Source organism: Ascidiella aspersa, chromosome 5 (genome assembly GCF_963924565.1).
Source record: "Ascidiella aspersa chromosome 5, kaAscAspe10.2, whole genome shotgun sequence".
Taxonomy (NCBI): domain Eukaryota; kingdom Metazoa; phylum Chordata; class Ascidiacea; order Phlebobranchia; family Ascidiidae; genus Ascidiella; species Ascidiella aspersa.
The window spans coordinates 1,239,750-1,255,695 of NC_139451.1; the positions used below are offsets into that span (position 1 = coordinate 1,239,750).

Genomic DNA, 15,946 nt, shown 5'->3' on the forward strand with positions numbered 1-15,946 from the left:
AGAATAGTTTATTCACAAGAAGACAAAAAGTAAACAAAAATTGACAAAAAGGTTAAAAACCGTGCAATGAATAAAACAAAATACTATTGTCAAAAAATATGTCTAATAAATGACCATTCTAAAGCAAATCAAAGATAAGCAGTATACCAAAGATTTTTCAAAAAAAAAACAGCATTGAAATAACATATTTGGAAAATTGTCAAGAAATAAAAAAATAGCACAGCAATTTAAAGAAATTTTAAACAGTTCAATCTGAAGGACCAATAATAGTAATTTAACACGAAGTGACTTTGAAGCAAAAAAAATAAAGTCACTTGCACGAAAATAACGTTAAGCAGTAAAGTTGCAAGACTTAGTTACAACATTCTTAATCTTTTTTCTTCTTTTTTTTGAAAAATAAATTTGTCCTAGCAGTTAAAGGGACACGGCCTATGTTTGGTTAGAAAAAAGTTTTCTGTCATACAATGTCAGGAATTACTGAGTTGTTTACTAAAATTAGTTGTGGCTTGACACCAATTCGTTTTGATTTTTTTGTACCGATTATATTTTTAATGGCTATTTTTAGAAACATGGCTCAAAATCCTGTATATTTTATCCAGCTTAGAAAAAGTAGAAACATGCTAGCAGTTAAGGAGGCACATATCGGTGTTTTCCTTGAAGAGTTTTTCCTCTCCACCGATCTCCAGAAGTCTTCTTCCGAAAATAAAGCAGGTTCCGACCAAACAGGCGACGATGAAAACGTAGAAGAGAAAGTGATCCATCAACATCGCCACGTACTTCCACTCGTCCTCGCGCTGTGTGACGTCACAATACGTTAGTGACCTCATAATAAAATGTTGGGCAATATACGGCATTAGCATTTAGCAGAACAACATAGCATTTTGAACGTTTTGGAATTATTTATTTTCAACATAGTTGTAGAAGCCATTTTGTCATATTGTGTTTACACAGAGAATTTTTGTTTTTAAATCGATGTGTCGTAACGGAAAATTTTCAGTAAAAATCTATGGCCTAAATTCTTTGCAACCACATTGTAATGTTTACGTTACTCCTTGCAGCCAATGTGCAAACGATAAGCGGAAAGTTTTCGGTAAAATTCCGTTACGTAGATTTCTTGCAACCACATAATATTTGCAGCGAATTTGCAAAAAAAATTCAAATTGCTGACACCAATTTTTATGCGTCAAGGTATTTACATCCGTTTTTTTTTGTATATGTTTCAAAACACCGCGGTCTGAACATTAGTCGGTTTCCCCGGTTGTGTGATTTTCAAACTGTTGACATTTTAACTGGAGGCAGAGGCTGTTTCGCAATCGCATTTTGACGTAAAATTTGTATGTTTCGCGTCAGAAATAAGTGTGAAAAAGGTTTAGACCACGCCTTGTTATCACGTGATATTTTGTTAAGTATTATAAGAATTAATGACGTAAATCTTTCTTTATCGCAGAAATTTGCTTAACTGATTCTCGTCTATAAATAGCGTGTTCAATCAATATAAAGGGAGAGATAGAGGCTTTTATAGCTTCTACTCAGACAGCAAACTTGAGTGCTTTTGTGACTGAACCAGTATCAACCAATATCAACCAGTATCAACCAGTATCACCCAGTACTGCCTTGTGCAGAGAGAGAATACTAAGACAGCAAAATTGACTGTTCATGTATCTGAACTAAAGGAAAGAATTGGACCTGAATGGCCTCACGAAGACAGGCCATCTCAAATCTTGTAGGAGTGTGGTCGATTCATCTTGGCAATTATATAAATGAAGACTCATTAATGCGGACCCACCCCCTCATAGTATAAACCAGGGGTCGGCAACCTTTTTCTAGTCGCGGGCCAAAACCAAACTCAGAAAGGTCTCTGCGGGCCGCACAAAATGATAACTAAGAATTGTGTTAATTTCATGTTAGAACAATTGTGAATCAGGCGGGCCTCGGATCGTTTTTGCGTGTGTTTTAATGACGTGTTTAATTACATTTTAGGAGGCAGTAAATTGTTGGCGCGAAGCGCGAAAAAAATTCGAGTCCACACGTCTTCATCCATACTACTAATGAAAAGTGTGATGAAACTACTTTGAGAAAACGCAATAACTTTAAAGTTAATCTAGCTGAGTGTTTTTTTACCTGTTAAGTTAGGGCAGACCTGGCGAGCGAAGCGAGCGCGATTTTTTTGGTAGGCCTATCCCGGTATTTCTTATATTTTTGAAATACGTTTTTCGTTTGTCCGTGACGCACATGGCAGACTTCCACGGCGCAACGGTAAAGAAGCGCTGATGAAGGTGACAAGACAACATCAAAACGTAAATAAACCGGAGGTAGAATGATGATTCGCGCAAAACGCGAAACTTTTTTGCACTTACGTACTCAAAATAGACAAAAAGTATGTGAAATGGACTCGTGTCTAATTTGTCAAAGAAGCGGCGGGCCGGATGAGGCCCGCGGGCCTTGGGTTGCCGACCCCTGGTATAAACTATAAAGGTTTGTTCGAAACGTTCACAAAATGCTTTCTACTTGTGCATGGGCTTTGGTATTATTGCTACTTCATAGCAAGTATTAGATTCATTCACACTTCATAAAAAAACGAAAGTATCTTCACCTTTTGACTTTCTTCTTGGTCCCGGAAGTAATCGGCCACAAAATTCACACCGTCCACCGCTGTTCTGACGTCACTTCCCATCACGCGGTGGCGCCCCATGTCCGCGCTGCGACCCGAGAAGTCTGTGACGTAACAATACCGAATGTGCAGTTGAGATTGTGTGTAAGTAAAACATACGTTAAATGTCACCAAACCTTATTTCAAAGTGAGTGTTGTTAACAAGTCATTTTTGAAATAACCAAAGCCCAAGTGCTAATTTATCCGACTTTTTCTGGTGCATTTATTTTCATATATATTTTTAAGTTCGATTTGTCGAGTAGATCGACATCATTTTGATCAAGATACGAACTTGACGGAATCTGTTTTCAAACTTGGAGTTTTATTGTTATTACAGGCCAGTGCTGTAAGCGAGTAATCTTACAATAATTTAAGTCCCAGTTAAGCCATTTGTAACAAGTTATTTCAAAATGGGCGGACTTGGACCAAGTGTCAGTCAAGTCATAATTAGAGCAAGTCATTTCAAAGTCAAGTTCCTGTCATAAACATAAAGCGTTAGCTATTAAATTGGTAAACCCTTCCATTTATTATGAGCAATAACAATAAAAACGCAACATATAGCAAGCAAATTATTCATATGCAAAAAATAAGACCAAAATTTAAAAAGTGCCTATTGAAAATACTTTATTTCAACCCAAGTCATTTGTTCAAAAGACTTAAAGGTGATGTCATCACACAAAGGGGATTACCCACCAGTGATGTCATTACACAATGGAGGTTTTTTCATCGCGTTTTTCTTCGCGTCTTCGTAAGGATCCAATCTTTTCATGTTCGAGTTCAACACAAGCTTGGGAAGCCACACCATGAATATCTAAACAACACCGTGATGTCACGATTACGTCACAACGTTACGTCATCACGGGATTGACCTCGGATAAAACAATACAAAACGGGGTGATGACATGATTACGTTAAAGCATTACGTCATTTATTCACGGATTTAAAAGTCTCTGTGGTAAATTATGAAGTGCTTTAGCCAAAAAAACAGTTAATGACGTAAATATTTGGCCGAACCATAAATAAAATAAAAGTTTTCGCTTCAAACATGTTTAAGCACAAAATATAAAAAAAAAGTAAAACGATAGAATTAACATCGACATTTTTTTATTTAAAACAATAAAGAACTTTACACCTGAATGAAACCAGGATTGAACATTTTTAAGGAATAAATATTTCGCTGACACTGGCAAATACCTATACACTGGCATCGTCAGTTCCGACAAGTAAAGTAAAATACATCTACATTGCAAAGTAGTGAAAATAAAAAACAGGAACTTAAGATGCCACCAGTGTAGGAAAATACATATTCCTTTAACAAAAGCTTAAAATTGAGGGATGTCAAGTAAAGCCAGCCACGCGTTCGCCGACAAGTGCCTGACAAGTAATCAGCATTAATTAAAAGCGCCTTTCACTGACTCAGAAAAGAGAGGTTGGAAAGGCGTACATTACTTATAAGGTAATTATGCACCCTGGCTCCAAAAGCACTTTTCTAGCTTTGCATAAATATTATTTGCCTTAGAATTGTCTAAAAGTTTAAACCCGGAGTCAAACCAAGATCAGTTTTTAAAGAAATTCTTATTTCGTTTATGGCACCGTCAGTTCTTAACGTAATTATCATATTTGTGTTGTAAAACGTAAACCAACCACACGACTCAACATATTTGTCACAAATTAGTATCTCACGATTGTATCTATCATTCTTTCCTTATGCATTAAACTTGCTGTTATTTACGACTAGCCGTTCGTACTACGCCAAATTGCTCCAGACGTGGCGTGATGTTTACTGCGTTAAAGCAGATCATTCTACATTTTAAGTGGCAGTGAAAACACGTGTGCAACTGAAAACCCAAGGTGAAAGCCTAACTGAAGGTTAACACTTCTGGGTATCTAGGCTGAAAAGCGTCGAAGTGTTTCCAAAATAGCCGGCACATTATTGTGTTCATGACTCAACATATCGATGACGTCACCTTCTTTATGCGGTCAGACATGACGTGTGTAGTTGGTCCCCGGAAGTGAAAGTTGATGACGACAACTGTGAGCATGATTGAGAGACAAACAAGGATCATTGTGAAGACGATGTACTGGCACAAAAGGGGAACTCCCTTTGCCGTGGACGGGATCGCTTCAACTGTGACGAAACAAACAAAAGGTTAAGTGGGACATTCTTTATCGATTTCTTAACAGAAAACTGAGAGTTTTGGTTGATTGAAGGTTATAATTGGTAAAAATTAGTTTTTTTTTCAAGTTAAGTGGGACGTCACAAACATGCAGTTAGCCGAAATATTCTTTATCGATTTCTAAACGGAAAGCTAGGTTTTTGGCAGGTTAAATTTCATAATTGGTAAAAAATTAGCATGTTTTCTAAGTTAAGTGTGACGTCGCAAACATGCACTTAGATGGAACAATTTTCATCGAATTCTGAACAGAAAACTAAGGGCCGCATAATTTTAACTGATGTATTCGGAAAGTTTACCAAAGTCAGTCAGCCTGGTCAGGATTTTCGTATAAGCCGCCAGGCAAAAAACCTGTGGTGAGGCTCAAACTACTACCTCCATCAAAACTGCCCAAGCACCTGTTGATTGTCAAATACGTTGTTGGATTTTTAATCGTTCATAAAAGCACCCCAAAACTTAGGTACTGGCCAATGACAAGCAAGAAGCAATTTAAGTGCTTTTTAATTTTTAAATGTACATCGACGGTTCAAAAACCAAGGGCGCAGCTTAAGCGGTACCAGGGTTCATTCACTGTAAAAATGAATAGCAGCTGTGTATATAAAGAATAGGGTACACAACAACCACTCCCGTTCTATAACAACACACGTTAGTAAGTCCTATTTTACGTTTTAAAAAACGTAAGGCATATTTCTATTAAAAAAGTTTTATAACATAAAGCCGCGGGCTGGATTAAATTGCTTCGCGGGCCGTAGTTTGTCCAGGTCTGCTATACGACGTTGCATTTTCGACTGCTTAAAACTAGGGCGCAGCTTAAGCGGTACTGACCAATGACGAGCAAGAACACGATGAGTGACAGCAGGAGTGAGATGCTGAGCGTGATTTTTTCCCCGGCGTCAGAAGGAAGATAAAAGACCGCGCAAGTGAGGAATGAGAAGAGCAGAGTGGGAAAGAGGATGTTCACCACGAGGTACAAGGGACGCCTCTGCAGCACGAAGTAGTACGTCATGTCTACGTAGGGACCTGCGTTAAACATGACGTCACGTTTTATGACGTACAAACAAAAGAAGGTGGTATATGGACCACCTAAGTGCACGAAATATTACGTGTTAATATTAATACCAGTGTTGTAATGACCTAAATAATGACTTCATGTAAGTGCACTTAAGTCACTGTTTTCGAATGACTTGACTTTATCGAAGTCTTTAAGTCAAATGACTTGTGTTTTCAATAAGCATTTATTTGTAGTTAAGATATTGCTCATAATCGGACGAGTTTACTAATTTGTTTAAAGTATACTTGTTTCATCTGATAAGGACTTTACTTGCTCTAATTATTACTTGGTTGGGACTTGCCTTGTTACTAATTTAAAAAACTTGACTTTGGTCATTTCAAAAAAATTGTTTACAATACTGCGACTCCACCGATGTTTTTACTTTTTTATAATTATATCAAAGGACAAAATAGAGAAATGACGTCATGGCACTAAGGAAGCCAAGCAAGTGTGATTTTATTGCTGCCTTAATTTCTCCTTTTTATTTGTATATTTAGCTACATTTGCTACGTATTACGTGATATGTTTACCTCTGCATTCCACAGCATGCATATTGTTTGCTTACGTCATAATGACGTCATACAAGTGACGTAGTTACCTCTGCAGCATGCGTACTGGATGTAGTGCTTGTAGCATCCGATTGTAAGAATTCTCCACTCTCCACTTTCAACATAAGTAGATAAATCGGGGTCGTCGCATTTGTGGTCACTGGATAAAAGTTGATAAACACTAGCTTAAAATAAAAGTTGGTACTTTTACACGGAGTGCACTTACACCATACCAAAGTACTAGGTTTTTAAATCCTTCTCTTGACAAAACTTGACTAATTTCAAGTCTGAAAAAACAACAGAACCTTGAAGCAATCTTATTTTAATAAAAAAAATATTTTCAGCAAAATATCAGGGCACAACGAGCAAGACAGTAGTTGTATCGAATGGAAAGAGTTAATCATGAAAAAAAAAATGATTTATTTTATCAATTTCATTTTTAATTGTGCAATTTTGCAAACATGTTTTATATGAATACGCGGTACAACTACCGTTAAAAAAGATTCCGATAATACAAATCGAAGCTAATATCCTACGAAATGTGTTATTATCGGTGCTCGTCCGATATAGGTTAGTATCGGTGCCGATCCAGGTAACCACTTAACGCTAAGGAAAATATTGGTCTAATAATCTGGAAACAAATACTATTTAAAGTTTAAACTTTATATATTTTGTTTGTACAAGAATGGTAATGACGTCATAGGTATCGGGTCGCGATACTTTTTGTCCAAAATATCGGGTACCGGAATAAATATCAAGTGTCAGAAATCCCTAGTACAAAGCGTTACCATATCGCTTAAATGACATAACGACTTGAAAAATTACCTTTGAAAGTTTAAACTTTCATTTACTTTCATCAATTAGGCAAATTACGTAATCGGGTCTTTCAGTCCAAAACATCGGGTATCGAATTTAAAAAGTATCGGCCGCTCCCAACTGTTGTTTCCATCCAACAACACCTTAGTGCTCCCAATGTGGCGTCACGCCCCACAATGGATGACGTCATGACGCCACAAAGTTACGTCAATTTTTATTTTTTGTGCAAAGCCGGAAAGCACCCTCGTGCAGCGCTGAAAATGCCTTTAAATAGTTCAAGTTGCTGAAACCTCAATTTTCTCAAAACTTACATAAAAACGAGTTTTTTAGCCTTGTTTTTTTCGTTCTACTCACGTTACGAGCCCGTCGGAGTTTACCATGTCGAGCAGATCCATTCCTTGGGTCCAGGGACCGAACTTTAGGGTGCAATTCTGGGTGTCGAAGGGGAACTCCGCAACCTAACAACACAAATTAACTCGGTTCATACATTTTACGTCATTACGTGACGTCATTACTCAAATAATTTTATGCACTTGGGTCGATTTATTGTTTCATTTTTTGTAATGTTTTGGAATCTGTTTTATAAATCTTTGTAATGTGGATTCAAAACTATTATATTGAAATAAATTTTACGTCATAACTTGACGTCATTATTTCACACACTGGGGAATTAATTTATTACATATTATATTGGTAATGTTTTGGAATTATATAATGACAATATTTTTGTTATGTTTTGGAATCTGTTTTTTAGATCTTACAAATTTAGTGAAATAAATTTTTCGTCAAAATGTGACGTTTTTACTCAAAGCATTTCTTGCACTTCGGTGGATTTATTTTTTACATGTTTTGGAATTACAAGTTTTTTTTTATTTTGTTATCTTTTGGAATCTGATTTGTATATTTTCGCAATTTGGCTGTTGCATTCAAAGAAAATTTATTTAAAGTCTAATTTCAGTTTGAAGGTCAAGTTATTGGCATCAAGTTTAAATAAACTTTTCCATTTTATTTTGCGATGACGTCACGAGCATGCATGACGTCACTCGCCGTACCTGTATCTCGCAGAAGCTCTTGAAGATGGCTGGCGGTTTCCATTCCACGTAACCAGTGTAGTTGACCTTGGCCTTGGTGAACTGCGAGATGGCAAAGTCGCCGTCGGCACTAAAAGGTCAAAATAAGGTCAAATAAAGGTCAAGTAAAGGTCATATAAAGGTCAGTTCAAGGCCGAATTATAGTTCGTAAAATAATAACATTTTAATTATTATTACTGTTTATATTCGGATTTAAGTCTGTTCCAACATTTTTAGTTTTTGATTTGTTATCCATGTCATGAGATCCGAAGCAAGCACAAGGAAAAAAATATTAAAATAACTTTATTTAAAAAAAACAAAACAAAAAACAGAATACTGCAGTTGCTTGAAAACCGACTTCATTAGTTCTGTTTCAAAAAATAATTCAAATGATTTTTTGAAGATCTTGAAGATAAAGATGCTCTTTTGGCGACATTCAGGTAGATATCACTAATTATACAAGGGCGTTTATTTTTAACTTTAAACGCGAAATTTTGATCTTAAAGTGAATATTTTAAGAAAGTTCCAACATTTTAGACATTTTACATTGATTAAAAACGCATTATTCATAAGTGAGTAAGATATTTGTCTTCGTCTCCGTGCAAAAACTAAAAAAAGTTCTAAAAGTACAAAAAAGGGAAAAAATTGCAGAAAATTGCAAAAAAGTAAAAAAGTAAAAAAAAGTAAAAAAAATGCAAAAAATAAAAACGTAAAACAAATCCAAAAATATCAAGCAACCCACTTATTGTATAGGACGAGATCAGGCAGCCACAGTTCAGTTGTGGGGAGGTGAACATATTCTAGCCCCTCGTAATCAGCTGGGTCCCACTCCAACCTGGGGTCCTTCCAGATATGGAGAACCCACATCTTCGTCTCGATCTTCTGGTTCACTTCGCTCTACGACGATAAAACGATATTTATATCGGACGGATTGCGTGTTTTAATTTATTTGTGATAAACTTATTCAATCCCAGCTTTTAAAAGTGTATTGTGAAAAAATTAATGTAGACGGAAAATTAGCTTCGTATTTTTAAAGTAACTTAAGTCCCAGGAAAGTCACGTTTATATTAAGTCCAAGTTAAGTCTTTCGTAAAATACCAAGTCACAACTATTTATATGTAATATTTCTTAGATTGTTGCACTAATGAAAAAGTAAAAACCCAATGATATTGATTGGTAGTTCCCGACCCTTTAATTCCGTCTGGCGTAAACCGTATTTTCCTCATATGAAGATATTACGGTTAAAATGTTGTTCAATGTAATTCAAAACTTAATTTAATAGAATAATAACTGAACGACAATTTCAAAAAGCTCAATACAGTTTTTTGTTAATTTTGTAAACAACATCTGTACACGATTTTGAACACGATTTTGAACAAATTTTGACCTAATTTTGACTATTTTTGACAATTCAAAAATAATCGCCTTACTGATCTGGAATTAAGGTCGACATTTTTCTTGCAAGGGTCAAGGTTCTCGACCCTTTTAGCTTACGGCATCCCCGAAAGTAGTAGATAAATTACGGCACCCTACTAGAATTTTATTAAAGTAATTTACTATATTGTCGCATTAAACGGGCCAGGAACAACAAATATCAACTCTACACAATTTTAGTGAATTTAAGTCAATCGATTGACTTCAGTTATTACAACACTCCTAAAAATAAATTTCAAAGACAAATAGATCTTATAGCAAATCAGCATGATCTTAATAATAACGTTTCGATACGAATCATAAGTATAAACGTACTGAAATATATCCAAACATCTTTATATAGACGTTCGTATTAATCAAGATGATGTCGATTTATCCGTATGTTTTTATAGTGTACTTAATGTACAAAATGTTGGAAAAATATTTTTCCGCGTGGATCGAGGACAGAACTTTATTGCCAGGCACAAGGCGATTTTAATTGCACAACTTTGAGCAAAACATGTTTTAAACAAACGTATGTTTTACTCCAGTGGTTCCCAAACTGTGGGCCACGGCCAAGTACTAGGCCACCAAGACATTTTCAACCGGCCACAGAGCCATTTGAACAGGTTCTACTGTTTTGTTATAATCTAAATATTATACGCTTTGTTAGAAAAACAATAATTTAGCAAGAAAGGTCATCGTCTCCTAACAATGGGGTTTAGCTGCTGTGTTGAAGATAGCAGTTCAAATTGGGTGAGTAGCAATGTTGACAACATTGCGTCTTTCAAGCGAATTCGTCCTTGTTTTTTTTCTCAGTTTGCGTTTTTTTTTAATTTGCAGGTTGCTTGTTTTGGGCTTGTTTATTTTTTCTGTTTTATTGTGTTTTTTGAGCACGTGGTGAGCCACGAATCTCTATTAAATAGACATTTGGGCCACAGACTAAAATAGTTTGGGAACCCTGTTTTAGCCCAAGTCTTGCAATGACATAAACAATCAAAAAGCGATGTTTCCATTTTGTTGATTAAATACCACATCAGAAAACTTAGTTGTTTTGCAAATAAACTAACTTTTTTTTGCAATGGACAAATCCACGATTTTTGTTTGAGTTGGGGCTTAAATAATTTTCGGAATGTCGTTACAAAGTTACGTCATAAGGTGACGTCACAAAAAAATTAGTCCAGAAAACAGCACCTGTTGTTCTCGAGCGAATACGTGTGCGAGCTGAATTCAATTATATCGCTAGAAGCACTAAAATATTGCATTTATTTGGTATAAATTGGCAAAACTAGCAATTTAATAAGGCATATGACGCATTATGCACATAAAAGAAATTAGAAAATTGTTCAAAATAATGGCATTTACAGTTTAATTTAGCAAAAATTGTACTTTATAGAGTTTATTGGCTCAAAATGTGTAGCATATGTTATAGTATGCTTGGGCTGAATAACTTTCCTTAAAACAGTCAAAATATTAGTAAAAGTGAATAGTAGTTCAAAAGCGCAAAAATCGGTTTTATTTACAAATTTGGACAAAAATATAGTTTTGAGGGATGCCGTTGTCTGATTACGGAATATTCTTGATTCGTTCAAAAATATGTTTATATATTTCTAACACGTGGAGCTACAAATACACCATCGGGTAATGTACTAGCATTGTTGTTGCGTTCTCTATTTTACCAAAAAAATCGTATTTTTTTTTTTTTTTTTTTTTTTGATTTTGAGGACGAAGACAATAGAAGAAAGTCTCTCAGTCTGATCACGTTTTGGATTTAAATCTGTTATTTTCTGCGAATATAAGTTAATTATCCTTCCTGGCTTAAATAACTATTAATATTTTTAATACTAATTATACAATCAGGACCAAACTAAATTACTTGGCGGGCTGGATCCGCCGCAGGGGCTGTAGTTCGCTCAAGTAGAGTCTACAAAGTTTTACATACTCTACACCAGAGGTCGGCAACCAATCAGATACCAAGAGCCGCATTTGTTACTTGGTTAACCGCAAAGAGCCACACTGTACACAAATGGAACGACATGAATAGCCTATCGATCTATTTCCTGATAACCTCCACAAAGCGATCGCTCGAAGCGGGAAAAAAGTGCATTTTGTTTCGTTAAATAGACAAAATTTTGATTTAAAATCAGACGCGACGCATTGGATAGCCTTAAAGCAAACAGTCTGAGTCGAAACCGGAAATAATCCATAAAAATCGAAACATTAAAAAAAAAAACTGTGCTACAGGAACGTAAGGGCCGCATATAACTGGGTGAAGAGCCGCGTGTTGGCCACCCCTGCTCCGGCCCGCCGATGTAATTCATCGGGTCCGCCGCCTCTTTAATAAACGATTGACACGAGTCCATTTCAAATACTTTTTGACTATTTTAAAAAGTTAAGTGCGAAAAATTTTGTATGTCTTTATACATACGTCCGGTTTGTTTACGTTGATGCAGTTTTTCCAACTAGATCATCGCTTTTCTTCCGTAGCGCCGTGGAAGGCTACCAAGTGCATCGCGGAAAAATGGAAAACGTATTAAAAATTATTGGCCATATAGTTTTTAACATTTTTTTTATTTTTAGTAATGTAGCCTAATAAAAACTGGCAAGAAATTTAAAAGAAATCCCCGTATACCAAAAAAATCGCGCTCGCTTTGCTTGCCAGGTGTGTCATAACTTAAAAAGCTTACCAAACACTAAGCTAGATTAACTTTAAATGTTATCGCGTTCCCTCAAAGTAGTTTTGCGATTTGCGCCAACACCATACTATCTCCTTAAATGCAACGGTTTTAAGTGCAAAAAAGCCTCTTGATTCAAAGTTGTTCTAACGTTTTAACACCATTATTAGTTGAAATTTTGTGCGGCCCGCAGAGACCTTTCTTAGTTTGGGTTTGGCCTAGAACTAGAAAAAGGTTGCCGACCCCTGGTGTACACTCTACAGCAGGGCAACCTGGCTTTTAAGCACTCTGAATGAGGGTCGGACCTAAATGTTTTAGACAATTTAATATAAATGTCTATTTTATACTAAAAAGTAGCAACGCGAGAAGCGCGAAAATAGTTTGCGTTTGTTTGGTTCAAATTGACAACATTTTAATTCGCAGGAAAACGTGACGCATTGCGCACACACAAAATAAAGTACAAACATATTTCTGTTTTATTTTTTTTAATTAGCTACATACACAAGGTGGCGCAAAACTTTTAGTTGCTATAAACATTTCAAAAGTTACTCTACTGAGAAAAAAAAAGTTACTCTATTAGATCGTATGTAAAATTTACATACTGTAATTATGACTTGACCTGGGACTGAAATTATTTTACACTGGACTTGTTTAAAACACTGATTAATGCACTTCCCTTCAAAATTATTCTCAACTACGCAACAAAGAAACACCGCTTACCACATCGAGTAGCTGGTTGAGGTAAAGTTTGAAGCGAACTGAAACAGTTGTGTTGTAACTGTTACTTGGCCGGACGTTCTTGTCGTAATACTTCATTAAATCGCCGGTCAAACTCGACCTACTCTTGCTTTGGATTGCTGGCGCAAGCATCACAAGTACGATTGACAGGAATAAAGTTGCTGTTGAAACATAACGTTTAAAATGAAACTTTTAAAAGTAGTAAGACGTAGAATGAATACAAAGTCCATTCAGAAGTAGGTAGCGTTTTGAATGTTGGAATAACTCTTAAAATAATGGCTGGAGGTTGTAGTTAGACGTGGAATAAATATCCAAGCCCATACACAAGTAGAAAGCATTTTGAACGATTCGAATAAATCTTTATTCATTTTCAACTGCTTTGATATTCTTACTACATTTTAAGATTAGGTTATGACAACCTAATGTAGCCTACTCTAGTCAGTGGAAAAAAGATATTTAGAAAAGCTAATATGAGCGGTTATTAGATTTGGATTCTAAATGTCACAACCCCATATATGTTTAACGATGACAAATTTAAAAAGTGAGACAATTTAAATCCGCAAAGCTCAAAGTTTAAAAACCGAAGTGAAATACATTGTAAAAGTCTGTCATTTTCAACCCTTTTTATGCGGACACCCAAATACTAAGCTTAAGCTAACAGCAAAGCTTCGCCGTGCCAATTCCACTCACTAAACGTTTATAAGTAAAACACAAATATCATTATTAAGTTCGAATTTAAATAATAACCGGTTCATCGCAAGTCCAATGAACTTTTAGCAAAAAAAAAGCAAGAAAAAAGTTTGAGAACCACTGCCTTACAATCAGATTTGGATAACTGGATTAATTTTTGCTTTTTAAAATTAATTTAGTATTAAAATTAGATTATTTTAGGTGTTAAAGTTAGATTATAATTAAATTGAGATTATTTTATTTTCTCAATAAGACTAGAGTTACGATTAGATTATTTTAGTTTTATCAAATTAGATTAGAATTTGACTTGCAGAATTCTTGAAAACCAAAATAAAAACTACAATTTGAACTAGATTACACTTAAATATTTACAATCAAATTATCTTAAATCGTAATTTATTATCACGAATTAATGTAAAGCAAGATATTCCTGTGCTAAGACTACGCTTTTCAGACTGTAAATGTCTCCTACAAATAGCTTCGACAAAAAAGTATTAATTTTCAAACGCTAAAAAATGCCGTTTGAGTTAGACAGAGTAGCATTTTTAGGAAAATCCGAATTAGATTATTACTAGAATTAGAGCACACAATATTTTACAAATTAAATTAGAATTAGCTGCATTTCGCTCTAATTGTTTTAATTAAAAACCAGAAATGCCTAGGTTCATTATGCACAGATCATTAAATAGCTTAATAATTAATTTTTTTTTAACCAAAATGATCGAGTAGATCATCATAATAAAGACGTTTCTATACGAAAATAGTTAACTAAAGATGGCTCAAGTTTGTAAAGAAACGTTGTTACTAAGATGATGTCGATTTACTTGATCAATTTGGCGGAAAAATTCATTATCAAGCTGGAACATCTAGTTGACAGCTAGACTTGTTTAGCTTTTTAAAATTAGAGCATTTTAGTTTTCCAACGGGATTAGAATTACAATTAGATCATTTAAGTTTGCTTAAATTAGATTAGAATTAGCAGCATTTTGCTCTAAATTTTTAAATTAGAAACCTAGAATTATCTAGTTGTCGAAATCTGCTTGCTATGCAAACATTGCAACGATTCACGTCAGACACTGCAGCCATTTTAATATAACACGGATTTGGCCAGTTTTTTAGCGCAGCTCCAGTGGCGCAATCGGTTAGCGCGCCGTACTTATATGACAGTTACGGAGTAATGCGGAGGTTGTGAGTTCGAGCCTCACCTGGAGCACATTTTTTGCCGTTGCATTTTGCTCGAATTGAGCAATTTTTGGTGGAAGTTTGAAGTTTCTTTGTGGTATTTTCCATTTAGAATTGTTTTCTATTGTTAACGCAACAATTAAACCGATTAAAATTGCGTTTTATTCTTTTAAAGTTAAAATAAATAAAACCAAGCTATTGATCATATACTTATTTTAGTAAAACTATTTTAGCGCAGTTTTACTCAAATAAAAAACACTTACCTGACAATTTTGCCATTTTGAGCAGAAAATGATCAAATTTTCTTCAAATGTGGTTACCAGTACTCAGAAAATTTTATACGAAATTCTGCAAAATAAACTGAAAATTCACTAGAATTGCTGCAAAACAAGTAATAAGATTAAAGAAATAGACGTTAACCAAATATAATTATAAAAACAACTAAATCCATCTTGACTTGCAATTTGATTTGTAGTTTTTCTACCTAAATTTATTGAAAATAACACGAAACTATAACTAAATACATAAGTTTGTAGATAGCGATTAAAACCCTAAATCCTACTTAAATTGCTATTTTTGTTGTAGTTTTTTGTCTAATGTTTCATTGGAAATAATACGAAACTACCATATTAAGATTAAAGAAATAAGCCTTACCAAATGTAAGTTCAAAACCCACTTAAACACTCTAAAATTACTACTTTTTATTATTTTTTTTACCTCGTATTTCATTAAAAGTAACACGAAACAAAGTATTAAGATTACAGACATAACCTTAACGTAATAACTTCAAGCCAAACTAAATATCTCTAAAAGTTAATTCCTACATTTTTCATCTAATGTTTCATTGAAGATAACACGAAACTTAAGTATGAAGATTAAGTACATCTACCTTACATTGATATATAACACTAAACTCCAACACATATATTTAAATTGCGG

At 34.8% G+C, this 15,946-nt stretch overlaps 1 protein-coding gene and 1 non-coding gene across 2 annotated transcripts; one reads left to right on the forward strand and one right to left on the reverse strand.

The window, feature by feature from the left end:
* Window positions 1-180: 180 nt before the first annotated feature.
* On the reverse strand, window positions 181-15,389 carry LOC146141408 (acetylcholine receptor subunit alpha-1-A-like). The gene is made up of 11 exons (XM_083389798.1): window positions 15,271-15,389; window positions 13,118-13,296; window positions 9,052-9,206; window positions 8,292-8,400; window positions 7,594-7,697; window positions 6,474-6,583; window positions 5,650-5,844; window positions 4,618-4,778; window positions 3,344-3,461; window positions 2,594-2,715; window positions 181-794 (listed from the first exon to the last, which is right to left on the reverse strand). The coding sequence occupies exons 1-11, from the start codon at window positions 15,284-15,286 to the stop codon at window positions 621-623; spliced, it is 1,443 nt and encodes a 480-aa protein (XP_083245924.1). The 5' UTR covers window positions 15,287-15,389; the 3' UTR covers window positions 181-620.
* On the forward strand, window positions 14,949-15,038 carry Trnai-uau (transfer RNA isoleucine (anticodon UAU)). The gene is given in 2 exon segments: window positions 14,949-14,986; window positions 15,003-15,038. It is a non-coding gene; the product is annotated as a tRNA-Ile (tRNA).
* Window positions 15,390-15,946: the final 557 nt, after the last annotated feature.

Excerpts from the sequence above, each read along its gene's own strand:
- LOC146141408 (XM_083389798.1), bottom strand. Across the intron at positions 8,401-9,051 it reads GATCTCGTCCTATACAATAA|TGCCGACGGCGACTTTGCCA; the intron begins GTGGGTTGCTTG and ends TTGACCTTTTAG. Across the intron at positions 3,462-4,617 it reads TGTCTGACCGCATAAAGAAG|ATATTCATGGTGTGGCTTCC; the intron begins GTGACGTCATCG and ends GGTGTTGTTTAG.